General features: G+C 44.6%; 1 protein-coding gene across 2 annotated transcripts in view; it reads left to right on the top strand.

Moving 5' to 3' along the window:
- Positions 1–17,078, top strand: part of LOC139057422 (testis-expressed protein 10 homolog) — a 66,349-nt gene that overhangs the window by 28,787 nt on the left and 20,484 nt on the right. For both annotated transcript variants that reach the window (XM_070535646.1, XM_070535647.1), the window contains exons 9-12: positions 3,198–3,361; positions 6,417–6,582; positions 10,076–10,146; positions 16,545–16,696. In XM_070535646.1, coding sequence (XP_070391747.1) covers positions 3,198–3,361; positions 6,417–6,582; positions 10,076–10,146; positions 16,545–16,696 — 553 coding nt within the window. The remainder of the gene's footprint in view (positions 1–3,197; positions 3,362–6,416; positions 6,583–10,075; positions 10,147–16,544; positions 16,697–17,078) is intronic.

Raw genomic sequence — 17,078 nt, 5'->3', positions numbered from 1 at the left:
GTCAAGGCAGGTGGTAACCAGGTAATGAATAACCAATTTTTTGGACGTGCCTGAGGCTTTCTTGTTTTTAGATTATGGCAGGTAAGTGAATTTGTTCATACCATACTCATCTTTGGCTTTATATACCATACGCATGAAAGATGCAGCAACAAATTGGTAATCACTTCAATATTTTCGATATGGTTCACAAAGAAGTTGCTTCCAGGTAGCTTTTCATTTTTGGTGAGCTAGCATGCATTCCGAATTCCGTCAGGACTGAAAGACCCACTTGTATTAGAGGTTAAATTGAACACTGCATTCTTCAAGGAATGTCTTAAAGCTGCACAGAGGCTCGAAACCTTAATATCCTCAAGCATCGTCGACTTGAAGTCCTTTTGATATTTGTCATAATTTACAAATGGGTCAACTCTGCAAAGAAATCAAAGGAACATCAATCTAAAATATAATCGGAATGTGGTCGCTGTTTATAGCACAGTCTATTGTATTCCACGAGGTTATAGTTGAAGACGAGCTGGGAAAAGTGAGATCTATTGCCGAGTGAGGCTGGCTACAAACAAACATACTAGCAACTTTTGAATTTAGACATGAAAGGTGATTATCAAGAGTCACTTCCCACAGGCGTTTACCATCTAAACCAGTTTTGAAATCCCAAGATGCCTAGTGAGAACTAATGTGACCAGCAAGTACTGTGGCTTTTCTGCAGGAAGCTAATGGGCCGTCTAGCTCCACTCCTGCTGGGAAATATATGTTAACTAAGTAAAAAGGCGAGCAGTCTGGGAGTGTTAGGTCTAATGCTAAAATTTCACACTCAGTAGACATACCGTATTCACTCGCATAATGATCGCACCCCTGAATTTGGTCATCAAAATTCAATTTTTTTATTTTCCGTGTAATGATCCCACCCCGAACTTGTCGCAGCAATATGTCATGTGCCAAGTCTAGCTAGTGATGACCGCACTTACCATCTGTCGAATGCTACGCGAACGACTTTTCAGGACAAACCAGGCGGTCTGCATACACCAAACATTCTTGAGCAGATGCCCCATTTCATTCCTTTCGTCACTTTCCGCACTTTCATGACAAAAAAAAGCTGCAACCAAACTTGCCTTTATTATGTGTAGGCTTTATAATGGTTGTGGTCAACAACAACAAAAAAGGCGCCTTTCGATTCTTCTCATTTGCACTCGTGAGCACACAACAAATTGCGAGCGGCAACGATAGTAGCCACGTTTACACTGATACGTTAGAAGTGTACCCTAGTGATACGCCGACACTTGTAACACAGCTAAGATATTCGCCCACCCTTAGCGGAAACGTGCTGTATTAGGATAGTAGTGAAGACAAATGCCACAGTTTCCGCAGTATACCTACCATGTGTTTCTATGTCACTGGCAGCTAAGCGCGCCCATCTGTTTCCATTCCCTCAATGTGGACAGGGCTACATTATTGCCGCAAACTTGCTGATATTCACGATATTATTCGTTACTGATACGGAAGAAACTGTTTCAGTGCATGTAATGTACTCGCGAGAAAAAAAAAAGAAAAAGAAATGCGTTCAGCTTGCTCCGCCGGCTGCCACCTTTGTTTTGGTGTCCTGCACTACATACATTGGCAGCCGCCTATTTGTTGACCTGTTGTCATTCCGCAGCAAATGCGGAATTAAAAAAGGAAGCTTCTTTTTTTCTTTTCGCGGGAAATTTAACTTGCGTAATGATCGCACCCCTGAATTTGTGCCAATTTTTTTGACAAAAAAGTGTGATCATTATGCGAGTAAGTGCGGTACATTGATAGGAAATCATGGCCTTGTGACTGAATTTAGTTGAAACCATGAATGCAACACCACCACCTCTGGCAGGTTGATCCAAACGAAATAATCATTAATGTTTTAGGATACATTTTCGACCTTTTGAAAGCCAGGTTTATTATAAGACGATGATGTCTTGGGAAAATTGCGAAGAAATATTTGATAAATCTGTAGTAGCAGAAAGAATCGAATGGCAATTACACTGAGATTTTTAGAGAGCCTGTGTTGAAGATAGAACGGTAGTGGAAGCTAGCTGATCCCAAATACTCTCTTTCAAGAAGTCCTTGGAGAGGTTCGGACAGGTTGGAGAGGTCCTTGGACATATATTAAAGCAAAGCTTTCCTTGCCTCTTCCTTCAACTTTACTACTGCTGCTGCTGCTGCTGCTGTCTGGCACACCACGTCAAGGGGTGGTTCAGAGCGTGTGTATACGTGACAGGAGTGCGGAAGAGAAAAAAGGCAACGCGAGAAACTCGTTTGGACCCCAACCGCATTGAATGTGCACAATACCCTCTGGTGTTGCCTCATTAGCCTCTTGACAGCTGTAATTATCTGTGACCATCCTCAAAAGCATTGCAGAAACTGCAGCTGTTCCCTTTCTACTAACATGCAAGTTCAGAGGTGATGTAGATAGAAGTGCAGAGAGGAGGGAGGAGAAGAGGCAGTTCCCATATGGGGGTGGGGGGGGGGGGGGGGCTGAGGTTACATGAGAAGGCAAGGAAACCCTACTCCTATATGACAGCAGTTGCGGGGAAACTTTATAAGCGTAAGTTCAAGGTGCAGTACAGTACGTTCTTGCTATTTCTGAAAAATAAACGCCATGCAAATATGTCAAGCGGACAAATTACGCAGGGCTGCAGAAGCAGAGACACATAAATTAAAGCACATTGCAGGGTCTAGGCAACACTATGGACACGGTCGACCGTCAAATCAACACTTCTGTGCCCGCCACGGTAGCTTTGCGGCTATGGCATTGCTCGAGGTCGCGTATTTGATCCCAACCGCAGCACCTGTATTTTGACGTAGGTGTAATAGAAAACGCACATGCACTTCGATTTTGGGACACATTAAAGAGCATCACGGCGTCAAAGCCCACTCACCCAGAGTTTACGAAAACAAAATCACATACGCTACATGCCAGCCTAAGGAGTTGCCTGTGCGAACATCACTGCTTTTATGTAGGCTGCCTAGCGCAACTTCACTAAATGGCACCATACATTTAAACACTCCTTACGCATGTGCTGCCAAGAGGACACTTTTAGTTCTCAAATATTTCAATGATAAAATGATAAATAAAAAAAATGAATTGGGATCTTAAATAGAATCTTTGATAGAATCTTTGATAGAAATGCAATCTTTGTTCTTTCCTTAATGTGCACTGCACTTCTGTACAGACGTCCAGTGGTAGACCGGTTCCTGGGCTTGCTGCCCGAGCGCGCCTTGGGTGAGAGCGGCGAGGGCCAGGAGGGAGCCTCTCTGCGCTTTTTGGGAAAGCTGGCACAGCTGCGGCTTCCTGCACTCCTGGAGAGTCTACAGCATCACATATTGATGTGTATAGGTGCGTCCAATTTTGTCCATTCAGCTCCACCTTTTAAGCAGCTCGCTGACAGTATTAGTTGTCTTTACACCCCTCAATTATGGCATGTATCCACTGCAGGGAGTAACCCACTGCAGCTTGTGTGCTGAATAGTGACAACTCTTGGCCTGTAGTGTGTGCATAATGCATAGTTGTGTGCAGTAGCATGTAGTGGGTACAGTGTGAACAGTCCACTGTAGTAGGTATGTACTGTACCACAAGGTAACATACAACAAGTGCATCTAGTGGCCAGGGGTGCATCCACACCCTTGGTGCATCTACAAGGGTGCAGCTAGTGGCCAGAAAATGTTTCATATGATCACAGTTTGGCGACGTGTTTCCGGGAACATATGAACCGGTAAAAAATAAGCGTACCTCTAGTGGGTCATTTTTTGTGTTCCCGATTACGATCGTTAGCGCCAGGAAAACGTAGATAATGCCAACAATCAACGAGGTTCTGTTGTAGTAAGTGGTTTATTTTGCCATAGAACACTTATAAAAGTTCGTAGTGCATTGGATGCTTATTGTTATATCCAATATATTGTTAAAACTGGTATCACTATAAGTGGGTTTGACGGTATGTATCTATTTAGTCTATGGGTAATGGATCTGTGGCCTGTAGTGGATACTGTGCATGTTGTCATGGGTACCATGTGCCCCCTACAGGCTTTACAGTCATACACTCTACTATGAAACTGTATTGTGCTTTGAAAGAGGGCAGCAGCAAACATGTTGACTGCCCAGTACGTATACAAAGTTAAATTCTTTCTGGAGCTGTGCCTTACAACTATAATTGGGCCGGCTTGCTTATATAGAGATTTGAACATGGTTTATGCGGTTATTTGTGTGATTTCAAAATTGTCACCCGCTCTATGCATCACAGCGAAAGACACTGGCTTCTGCACTAGCAAGCATTGGCAGGCAAACGATGTTTTGAAGCACAACCTTTTCCGCAATGTGTGACTGCAAAGTAGCAACAACAGCTACAAGGACTGCTCTGGACTACAGCAGAACTTAATTTATGCGTTTTGGAAAAAGACGCAAGAGAAAAATGTGCTAACCGAAAAAACATACGATCTGAAGTAGGTAACTGAAAAATTTGACAGTCTCAACTGTAGTTTACATCCATGTAATGCGCAGCGTGGTGCAAATTGTGGTACAAGGTACGAGATGTCGATGCGCATCTAGCTGGTGAGGCTCCGGAGGTTTCGTTGTTTTCCTTTTGTGTAGTGTTATAAGACGGCGATGGGAAACCATAACAAAATCAAGCTGGTGGGTGATGCCAGGGACCGCTGGAGCAAAATGTGACGCTTTCATTGCGCCGCCCACAGCAGGGAACGGTGGCACATTTGGGTAATTACCTAGTAAATTTGTACAATACGCTTCTGACAGCACTACACCCCATATGCTGGGAAACAGATAGGTGAAGATGCTTATTGCAATAGGGTTAACTGCGATAGCCATGAATGTGACGTGCTCTCACCTAGAAGGAGATTTGCTGGTACCAGAAAAAGAAACTTAGTGCGTGGCAGCGTTTTCATGTGAGACAGGCTGGTGGGCATTATGAGTTAGCTGATGCGGCAGGTTGTTACTGTTCTCGATCGTGCGCACCTCGCGCCTTTTCTTGTTTACATGGGATGTAACAGCTGGAAAACATATCACATGATAGTTGTTTGGCGATGTACTAATTGTTCGTGCTGAAAGTTAGTGTTTTCTGGGAACGTATGAACCGGTAAAATATAAATGTAACACAACTGGGAGATTTTTTTGTGTTATTGATCGCAGATGTTGGTACCAGGAAATCGTACGTAACAGGATTGTATCAAAGAGATTCTACCGTATTTGAAGATCACTGCACTAGACTGAAAGCTTTAAAGAAACCACTGTTTTCTTGCATATATGCATCCCTTCTTTCTGTCCTCTTCATCATCTTTCATGACTCTATTAGAGCGCAGCTCTTAATGGCCCGTTCCTGCGGCGAGCATTGGTGTCGGCATAACCGAGCGAATGAGCACAACAGTGAAAAATGAAAGAGCGAATGCAGAGTGGCAGATGAAAGACGCGAGCTGCAAACGGCAGACACCAATGAGAACAGCCTCTTCAGTGACGTGTGTGCAGGAAACTGGTTTCATGTGGACCTGCCCAACTGCTCTATGCGTGCTCGTATCTTGTCTCAGCCGGTCCGCTAGATTCGTACTCGTCTGCTCTCGTCAGCTCTTGCTCGTGCTTGTTTGGTTTGCTTGGTTTTGTCTCGTTTGTGCTTGTTTTGAGTGTCACAGTTTGCGATTGCTTTGTAATCTGATTCTATGTATAACGCAAATTGTGTAGTACTTTCTGGAAGCTGAGCGGCACCACCGATTACACTGGTACCTTGACGGGTCATATATAAAAGCCGACACGCTTGACCCGCAGATCAGATTTTCGACGATTGCTGACTCTGCTCCATCGCCCTCTCAAATTCTTTGCCTCCATATATCGCGAAATGAAAACACATGTAAAGCTACACTCAAATTTCACATTAGAAGTATTGTAATCGTTGGCGAACTTTTTTTTGCTCCTTTCCTTTTTTCCCTGTGCAGTGAAGCAAGCCAGAGCATACTAGCTCAGGCCGACGTCTTTCTTTCTGATAAATTATCTCTCTTGAACATTGTTATATGCAATCGTTGGTGTAGGCTGTAGGAATTTTTTTTCTCTTTATTTTCTTTTTGTTTATTTCTGAGAGTTGTAATTGAGAATGCAGGTGTTGAATATGTCTGTATATGATCTGTCAGACAATTTGAGGGCTTTGGCATTCACTTTCTGAGCACAAGGCTGTACATGTGTTGTTCCTGGAAAGGATGTATGCATTTCGATGCTGGGTGAAAGGCTGAAATTGTCCTTGTACCTACTGAGATATCTGCGAATGTTAAAGAAACCAAGGTGGTCAAAATGAATCGGGAGACTGCCTCTTAGGCATCTCTTGCAGCCCAGCTCTGGCTTTGAGAAGTAAGATACCCCATTTATACTAGTATAATCATAAAGTTTTTTCCTGCTCCAGAACTTCTACCTCAGATGACACAACTGGAAGACCAACGCACACTTCTGGAGCTCATCTGTCGTGTACCCTGCTTGGAGAAGGAGCACTTTGAAGCGCTGTATGCTGCAACACTTGACCCATTGCCGACGTCTGTACTGCTGTACTTGCTTCAGCTGCTCAAGGGGAGGTAAGAGGAAAAGGAGAAGCAGAAATTAGTGTTGGGGGTAGTCTTGGCTTTGGAATGGCAAGGTCCCGGTGCTGTGGAAGATTGTGACATTCCTGCCTTTTTATTTTTTTCTTCCAGACCTCTTTGCCATTCTTCACTGCAGTCATCAGTTAGTGTAATCATTATGCATCCAAAGTAAGAGGGAAGTCGTCGCTTCTGGCCCTTTTGTTCTCTAACCATTGTGTGAAATACAAGAACTTAAGGGCATGAATTAAAAACGGCTCTTTGTTTGAGCTGTCGGCGCTGGTACAAGGTCATGTGCTTTTGCGATCAGGAAATCTTATAGGTGTGCTGAATGTGCTGCACTAATGGTTGTCGAGCAGTGCATGTAAGAATGCGAGCAAGTTGGTGACCACGCGAATATTAGTACTACAGTGAAACCTCATTAAACCGTAGTTGGCCGGAGCTCGGGAAAAGTACGTACTATGCGGTAGTACTGTTTAACCGAAATTGCATGAGATCGCTCACTTGCCTGTCGAAAATGGAACACGGAGAGAGTGCGATGAAAGGGGAAAATACGTGCAGTATTTATTCACTTCGCGTGACAAAAGTGTTATTTTCGTTTGATGCCGCGGCGGCCTAGCGCGACGAAAGCGGTCTCAAACTTGCTGAAGCTGCATGCCAGCTTTTTAGCCTGCCCCCTCTTCTCGGCAAACAATCGCATGGCAGATTCCTCGTTGGCGTTATGTATTCTCTGTGCATGCGCTCGGTAGTGCTGCAGAAGTCTCGGGGTGCCTTTTTCATTGCCGAATGCTGTTCTCGTCGCAACGATTGCACTCATGAGGCTGATGTAACGCGCAGCTTCTGCCACTGTCAGGCCTGAATTGCCCGTGCTGTCGCTTTCCGTATCTTCCTTATCAGTGTTGCTAGGTGACACTTCGACAACAACAGAGGCAATGATGGCGAAAAGTCGAACCTCGTAGCCGACATCTCTTTGCGGTCACTGCAGCACTGTCGAGCAACTTCTTTGCAATCCTAATGCCACACAACCTAGTCAACAGTAGACCCAGCATGAACGATGTCTAATTTTTCTTCTAAGCTAAGCACCTGGCGTTTTTTATATCCGAGTTTTGGCATTATGCTAGTTCTCGCTTGCATGATGCCATAACGCTCTCTGGCACGGCGACGAAATGATGTTGATGTAGCTTAACGTGCAAACGCACAGGGAACTTGGAGGTCGTTGTGCTGATCTCTGACGCTTGTTGTTCTGCTGGGCAGCCCGATAAAGACGACGCACCGCCATGCTTGCGCTACAAAAAGTGGAAACAGCATGTGTTAACCGATACGTACGCAATAAGCTGGTATGGTTTATGCAAATACAAAACACATTATGTTCAAAGGCCGCTGAGTCGGGGATTTGACTTTACTACTTTTGAAACGAAACTACTGTTTAAGCGGGTGCAGTTTAACGAGGTTTTACTGTATATGGAATATCGCACTGCTCTGCTTCGGCGGTTGCTTTCGGTTGCGCGATTTGAGAGGTGTGTTTGCAAGCAGCCACATGTAATTCAACCATTTGACCATCTCCATGCATGGAAGTTTCCATTCATTGTCTAGGTATTCCATCACAGCGGCAGTGAAATTTCGTTATATTGCAATCATGTTTAAACGCACTTCGTTATATTGAGGTTAAAAATACATGGTATTTTATAGACAAGAAGTTCATCATCATCATCATCATCATCATCAGCCTGATGATGACAAGAAGACAAGAGGTTACAAAATGTTAAATACTTCGTTACATTGAGAATTTCGTTATATCGAAGTTTGTTATATCAAAGTTTAACTGTATACCAAACATTTGAAAATTCAAATTGTAGATATTTGATTCGTGAATTGAATTATTCGACCACTCACTATTCGATCCGATTTGGTGATATTCTAGTATTTGCTCACCCCTAATAACTACCGTACTTACCCGATTCTAATGTGCCCTCTATTGTAATGCGCACTCATTTTTCGTGATCAAAAGAAAAAAAAAGAAAACGCCCTCGATTGTAACGCACAGCCGTTTGCCATGACCTAAAAAAAGAAAATTCCTTTATAGTGCCGCACACCTCATTCTTTCGTACAGAAATACAACTTTCCCTCATTTGGAGAAGAAAGAAATTTACTCCCAGTGCACTAAAGTTGCGATAAATAAAAAAAGTCGCAGTTTCGCCCGAAGGGCGAAGCATTGATTACGATAGCAAATTAGTAGACAGCTATGTGAAAAGTAAGGATAGTAGTTTTATCAGCCGTATACACTTTTAAACATTTGTTTACTAACTAAATTAACAAGTATGGTGTCATGTTTGCACAAGCAAACATGAGCACTTCTCACTCAATAACCGCACAAGCCCTTTAAATGCTGGAGTGAGGGAAGTGCGGTAACAGGAGTGAGGGAATTGACCTTTGTGCAGCCTCTCGCTTTGACGCGAACTAAGCAACGAGAACACAATGCGGTGTGCCTAGATGCGCAGACTCTTGTCTCCGTTACCCGCCAATGTTTGCTGAGTGGCTATAGTGTTGGGCTGCTGAGCACGAGGTAGCGGGATCGAATCCCGGCCACGGCGGCCGCATTTCGATGGGGGCGAAATGTGAAAACACCCGTGTACTTAGATTTAGGTGCACGTTAAAGAACCCCGGGTGGTCCAAATTTCCGGAGTCCCCCACTACGGCGTGCCTCATAATCAGAAAGTGGTTTTGGCATGTAAAACCCGATAATTTAATTTTCTTGTCTCCGTTGCAGATCGCTTTCAAGATAGGGCCGCGCCGTACATAGCAGCTGTCAGCGTAGTACGCCTCTCCTGTTTATGCCAGTTCCGCATGCAAGTTTCGGGAACTCCGAACGCCCGTGATGTGGCCTGATTTCCGCCCGTCTCCACACGCGTGATCGCTTTCCTTTTAATTGCGGCATTGTGATGAACTTGGCATGTCTTTGCAGTCAGCACTTCCATGCTGACAGAGCAAACACAGAAAACGGGAAGGCAGACGGTGCACTAACCTAATCTGAACGAAGCATTGCCTAAGCACATGTACTACAGCACATGGAGAAAGCTATGGCAGCTAGGCTCGAAGTGCATACGAGGCAGCCATTTTGAAATCCTGATGGCGATGTGGTAACGCAGAATTAGGGTGGTACTCAATTCTAACACGCATGCAATTTTTTGGACACATTTTATTGCAAAAGTGCGTGTTGCATTTGAGTAAATAAGGCATTATGTTCTGCTAGACTACAGGTAAGATTGGTCAATGAGAGTATTTTTATGCAACACTCTGCAAAAGACCAGTCCACAAACCTACAACATGAATACAACTGCTTTTTTGTTGTATCTGCTGAAAATGATCAATGAAATCGAAACAGAAATACAGAGTTGTCATTCATTTCGGTGGCTGCTGACAGATCAACATAATTGTCGGGATTCTAGTGACTCTCTCTCATAGTTGCTCTCTCATTTTATGTCTGAAACAGGTTTGATGAGGAGAAAGGGGGAGTCACGTACGTCGCTGCATACAGCAGCTTCCTACTTTCTGTTGCAACAGGTAAGTGCAGTGAAAGCAAGCCACAGATCAAGTGCCATATTTGAATCGGTACTGTACATCCACTGGTTTTAGAATGCTGTAGCCTTATTTTTAGTGCCTGAAAGATGACTTTTTTTAAGAGGTCTCAGGTGATCATGAATAAAGTGTTGGACCTGGCAGCTTTTCTCAAAGGGACCTAAAGAAATATGTTCAGCTGGGTTTTATTGATATATTATTCATTTCGAAGTCTATCATTGTTGTGTGTATTTCAGTGTACGACCTTGTTGTATAGAAAATTGCCACTGTAGGTCCCGCTGCTGCTCTTCGATTTGAATCGCCCATGATTTTGTATTTCCAAGACAGTGTGGTGTTTCTGTGGGGGAATTACTGGAACTGCTATTTGTGTATTTATCCTCGACGCTGGTCAATTGGTCTGATGAAGTTTATACCCAGAGATTGGGAGATTGTGTAGGTTCCCACATGGCGGCAATACTTAGTGAAATTTTCCTGAGCAGCTTTGATTGTGACCTAGTGGGTGTTTTAGAAGGTGTTGCCTTGAAAACAATGCGTTATTTTAACTTGTTTTCGTTGAAGCGAATGGCTGCGTCACTACCAGAGTGAATGTGCTCATGATATTTAAGGAGAAGGGTCGTGGTCTGAACTTCACTTTCGAAGCATCTAGGGAGTGGAGCATACAGTTTTTGGATATAAATATCCTAATTGGGGGTGAGCATGCCTGTTGGGTGTATTCACCGAGGTCTGTGAAGCCCATTCTGAATTTCCGTTCTGGTCCCTCGAAGCTAGTGAAGAATGTTATTGCCGCATCCTTTTTAGAAGCTCCATTGCGCAAGTCCTGCCTGCATTGAATGAGTGAAGCTTTTTCTAATCATCTGAATAGGCTCAGGCAATCAAGTTATCCAGTTAGTACTTTAGCCTCGCTCAGTGAAAGATTACTGAGGAAGTTAAAATTGGAAGCAAAAGGTGTCATGACAAGAGAGGTCAATGCCAATAATAAGCCAGTTGCCAGTATTCCATATTTGCACACCTTGTCTCGCCGTGTGAAAAAAGTGGGTAGTAGATTTGGCGTAAATGTCCTCTTCTTGGCAAGAAATGAATTGGGCCTCATCTGCGTAATGGCAGGAAGAAAGGTTGAAGGGAATACACAGAAGTGAAGGGATTGTGATGTCAAACACAGTGACGGATTAGTTGACTGTGGAAAGGGTGTAGTGTATCACATTCCCCTGTCTTGCGCGAAATGGTGCACCAACCAAACAGGACAATGTTTGAATAACCGATTAAAGGACCACAGAGCTCCTTTGAAAGGGCACCTGTCGTCTAATCTGTGCCTATGTCACAAAGAATGTAAGTGCAAACCATTGCTAAAAGAAACCAAGGTGCTGTCAAGACACAAAGATAGGATAGCGAGGGAGATTGCTGAAGCATTCTTTATTCACACAAGTCCTGTAACATGTGCGTGGCGAGGCCATCAATGAGTTTGCACGAACTAGAACTTGATTATTTAACCACTAATCTTTAAAGGGCCCCCCCTCACCAGGCCCCATAGTAAATTTTAATTATATGCTGGAAATTGTTACGTGTCCTCTAGGGAGCGTTCTGCCCCCAAAAGTTTCCAAATCGGCTCAATAATAGCAGAGATAGAAATATTTCAGTGTAGTGAACCCATGATTTCAGGAGGCGAGCTCCACTGCCAAGCAAGGCACTTTCTCCACTAGCCCCATCGAGCCTCCGCAAGAAAAATTCCTTCCCTGTGTTCTCCCATATCGGACCTCAAGGGTTGCGTGATGCATACGTCGCGGGCCCCGGCGTCGTTTTTTTTTTTTTTTCTCGCCTTTTTTTTGTTTTGTTTTGCTGCGCTGCACACTTTTGCTGACTGCGTCGCATGCGAGCTGTTCTGATTGTCGGGTTTCGCTACGATCCACGATCTTGCGTGCTGTGCACAAGGACATGTGACTAGTGGTATAATTCAGTGCTACATGAATACTGTGGCATAACAAGCAGATCGCAGAGCATGGTCATGCACTGGAACACGGTAGAAAATGGCATAGTTTCGGTGCCTGCAGCCATTTTGGCCATTTTGTCAGCTCAAAATGGCCAGACCTGGAGAGAGGCCCTTTAAGGTGCCACCCGTGTTAATGCCAGGGTATATATTTGGCGTGTTTTTCAAGATAAGCCGTTGTTGCTAGTCTGTGCTTGTCCATGTTTTCTATCTTGTCTCTGTTCGTTTGCAACATTCTTCCTTTAGTACTTCTAAACCTCTGAACAAGTTGGTGTAATCCACACGGGACCATTCTCTCCGCAGCTGTCTGTAAATCGGCCAGTGCCGACGTCACATCCAAAATAGGTGACGCCAATAAGATGATTAATGTTCGTCGTTTTCTCGCCTACAAAAGCTCTGTCCTCACTAGGAAAGACAAATTCGTTCTTACAGAAGCCTAGTCCTTCAATCTAATTTGACTTAATATTTTTATTTAGTGTCCCTCAACTCTGAAACGCCCAATGTATCATATATGCTACGCTTAGTTTGGTACCTCAAAATGCTGATTGAAGTGAGAGAAACATTATGCAAAGTCGCATAGTTGTATCATTGACATGCTGGAATGAAGTTTCAGCTGGGGATAGTTTGACAAACCAATCACTAATTGATTGATTAATTAATTCAGTAATTAAGGTTTAGCTGATAAATAACTTCCTTGTTTATTTCTTTTTCTTTATTTTTTTTTTTCTTTGCAAATGTAGTCTGCATGGCCACATATAAATGTCAACAATTTGTTCCAATTTTCCTACATGTGAAACTGCGTTTGGGCCTTGCAGGGTCAAGGTATTATGCTGCCTTTTGTTTCAAGACCGTTTGTCTGCATATTGCAGTCCAATTTCGGCTACTGTGTATCTTTAGTTTTCTTTTTTTGTTAGCCACAATAATGGAGGGGACAGGTGCACCACCATTAGTTGCCAATGCCACATCTGCAGTCGGTATTTGCATGGAAGTGGAAGATTGGTGCAAAGGTTTGACATTTCTAAAAGGATGTGACGTTTGGGGTTTTTTTTTTTTTGAATAGAAGGCACGTTGTGGAAAAAAGAAAGTGTGCTAGCAATTAGGTAAGCCCAAGTAAATGCTGTAAAAATTCATGACGGCATGGCAGGCTTGAGTGGAAACTGAAGGTGCAGCATTGCTACTCATCTTTCGTTTTTGTGTCATTTCTGACTCTCGAAGTGGCCTCACCACGTAGGAAGAGCTGTTTTCCAATTGCAAAAAGCGTTTACTAGCGCAGCCCAACTTGACGTACAGTAGAACCGCATTCATATGTCTTAAAAATGAGCGCAGGAAAATACGTGCTAAGTGGGAAAACACAGAATCTGAAGTCACAAAAATATTAACAGACTCGACTGTCAAATCATTGCAGCATGCGACACCGACACGCCCCGAGCAGGTAGAACCCGAGCAGCCAGAGACGTGTGTCGTTGTTCTTACGGCCTCAGCAAGCTTAAATTTGCCCTCCTCGAATTAGGCGTGTGTCAGTGGCTTCCTCGAGCAGGGCATTTTGATGGGAAGTTTTCACGTGCCCACTCGACGCGAAATGTTGCCACGCGAAACAATGACATGTGTCAAGCAGGTGGTGCGCGTGCAACCCAAGACGCTCATTGTCGTTTTCCTATTGCACCAAAACGAAACCGAGCTGGTGGGCAACACCAGAATATGATGCCTATGATGCCGTCAGCGCAAAACATGACACTCACTTCATGCTGCCCGCAGCAGGGAGTGACAATGCGTTTGGGTTATCGTAAAATTGGGTTATTATCGTAAAAAACTGCATATAATACGAAGCTGCATAAATATAGTACGAGGTGAAATTTTGGGGATGGGAAATGGAAAAAAGAAAGTTTTTTCCACGTATAATACGAGTTCGGAAAGCTCAAGGAAAACATTTATTTAAATTGCACTCCGCACTTCGATCACTGTCTTCCTCAGCTGCACTCTCTTCGGATAGTTCCTTGTCAGACATATCTTCCCAGAGGCACTCATTCTCTGTGCCATCCAGCGCGTTCGAGATGCAGCAGTTCTTGAATGCGCGGCGCACAAGGTCCTCCGGTATGCTGGCCCATGCGTCCACAATCCACTTGCATGCATGGTTGGCGAAGCCTGCTTCAGCTGCCCAGTCGGCGTCACTGCAGGCTCACCTGAGCGTGTCCAATCTGCGTAACCCCGCTTGACCGCGTCCTTAGACGGCTTGTTCACGCTAACATATAAAGGCTTAGAATAAAAACAGGAACAGCGCAACGCAGGATGAGCGAGTAAAGAGCACAGGACAGCGCTCTGTCTTTTGCTCTTTACTCGCTTGTCCTGTGTTGCGCTGTTCCTGTTATTATTCTAAGATGAACCAACCAGCCCCATTGAACACGCAGCTATTCTAAAGGCTGCAGCTGAGATGTCCTTCCACCCGGGATAACGACGAGTTCAGTGCCGGATTCGCGCAACAGCCTCTTCAATGAGTTGGCCAAATGGCAACGAAATGCGTCCAGCACGAGGATGGACAGGAACGACAACAGTGCGCCGGGCTGCCTACACAAGACGGACTTTATCCAGTTGAGCACAAGATTCTCATACATCCAGCCTTTCTCATGGCATCTCACGACCACATTTTTGGCAGCTCCTCACCTTTAGGCACTGTCTTGCGCTTGAAGACGACATAGGGCGGGAGCTTGCGTCCGTCTGCCGTGCATGACAACATGACGGTAACTCGCATTTTCTCGTTGCCAGTGGACCAGACATAAACTTGTTTAGAGCCCTTTTTGTGCACGGGAGGGGCGATGGCATGTCCAGATAAACCAGCGTTTGGTCAGCATTGCCGATTTGCCCTAGCTGGAAGTTCTTGGACTTGTGCAGCGAAATAGCGTGGCGCTGGAAAGCCACAAGCAGCTCTTCAAACGATTTGGGCATCTTTTGTGAAATCGAAGTTTGGCGGCGTAAGGAAAATTCAGCACAGCACATGTAGCTATAAATCCAGTGCTTGCTCGCTTTGAAGACAGAGCTCGGTAGCCCTTTTTCTCTTTCAAGCTCCTTAGCTTTTGCCTGCATAAGCTCCATGCTCACAGCTAGTTGTGCGGCTCACTGTTGGCATACAAACTCCGTCAGGGCAAGTTCGATTTCCGGAAATGACCCACTCTTCAGGCCGCTAAAGCTTCTTCACATTCCACTGCACGCGAAAAGGTCTTCCTTCTGTAGACGCCATCCACGAATGTTTGCCTCGTTGACGCCAAACTGCCTCCCGGCCGCACTGTTGTCGATGTCCTGTGCGGCTAAAATAACCTTTCTCTTAAAGGCAGCCGAGTACTGTTTTCGTGGTCCGAACATCTTGGTCCTTCAATGCGGAATAAAAAAGATGAACTTCACAAAGCGTGGTTTGCATGTGTGCTGCCAAGGTGTGCGCTCAACAATAAAGAAACGATGCTGTAGTCACGCAGCAATAACGAAACCAAGCCGTAGCCATGCAGCAAAAAGGAAGCCAACCACACAGCAATAACGAACTCAAGCCATATCCACCCAGTAATAACGAAACCAAAACTTCTAGCCCAAATTTGACTGAAATTTTTGTTTGGATCAGCATATAGTACGAAGCGAAAATTTGGGACGCTAATAATAGGAAAAAGCCTCATATTATACGCACATTTTTACGGTAAATGCGTGCAGTACATCTCCAACGGCACTATGCCTCACACGCTGTGAAACAGATAGGTGAATATGCTTATCGCAATAGGGTTGGCAACGGTAGCTGTGAATGCTGCACACGACAATGCGATAAGGGGTTTGCCGATACTGGAATAGGATAGGAAACTGAGTGCGCTCCAACGTTTTCACTCGAGATGGGTGGGTGAGTATTGCAGGGGGCTGCAGTGGCGGGCTGCTACTTTGCTCGATCATGCGCACCTTGTGCCGTTTCTTCTGTACATAAAATCTAGCTGCTGGAAAGCGTATCATATGATCACAATTTGGCGATGTATTGAATGCTGCTGTCGAAGGATCGTGTTTCCTGGGAACCTACGAACGGGTAAAAAAGAGGCACGTCTGTACTGGGCCATCTTCTGGATTCCCGGTTGTGGTGCCGGGAAATCGCAATTGTATCAATGAGGCTTTACTGTATTTCTCTAAAGTGTCCCTTAGGAAGTGCAGCTTCCATCATACTTAGCCCACACACGCCTTAAGCGTTTTTTTCGTTTCTCCTGTGGATGTTGCTAGAGATTTCTGGTTTGCCGTGCTCTGAACATGTTATCTCAATGCATCCTTCCAAGACCTTCTATGTTTGCTCTTACAACTTAGGTTTGTTTGAATTAAGCTGCTGGATATGTGCCTTGATTGCGGGCATTAAGTCTGACAGAGACTATGCTCTTCATCGCTGTTGCAGGCATGTCACGCAGTAAAGATGAGCAACTGAGAGCAGTCTGGCGAGATGACTCCTCCTGGTCGGAGCTGAAGGAGCTGTTGCCGGAAGTCAGCCAGATTCCTGTGGTTCCCATTGACTGGGACCTTCTTCCCAGCCACCTGATGGTGATTGAGGTATGTTGCTGCTTGACAGAAACCTTTTGGGAGCATGACATCGGATGCAGAGGATTACCTGCACAAAACTTGAAGTTGAAGTGGCCGAGTTATTCAACTCATCTGTACATGTGCATAAGGCCTTCAGCCAATTAAAATGTAACACACTGGCGACAATCCAAAATAGAGTCAAACCCTCATTTAGCAATACTCAAGTGCCAAGGAAATTCAGTTTTATAAGCGGTAATTGTTTAACCAGGTTGCACAAAAAAAGAAGGCGACAGACATAAAAACTTTTTAATGAAAAAGAAGTACAGTTTAACCCGCCTGCACCATTACTCTTAATAGCAACACTCGAATGTAACAATAAGCAGTCTCGGCACCGTGAATTCTTGTGCATGGG

The sequence above is a fragment of the Dermacentor albipictus genome, chromosome 3 (assembly GCF_038994185.2).
Source record: "Dermacentor albipictus isolate Rhodes 1998 colony chromosome 3, USDA_Dalb.pri_finalv2, whole genome shotgun sequence".
Lineage (NCBI taxonomy): Eukaryota > Metazoa > Arthropoda > Arachnida > Ixodida > Ixodidae > Dermacentor > Dermacentor albipictus.
This window is presented reverse-complemented; position numbering and strand designations above follow the sequence as displayed.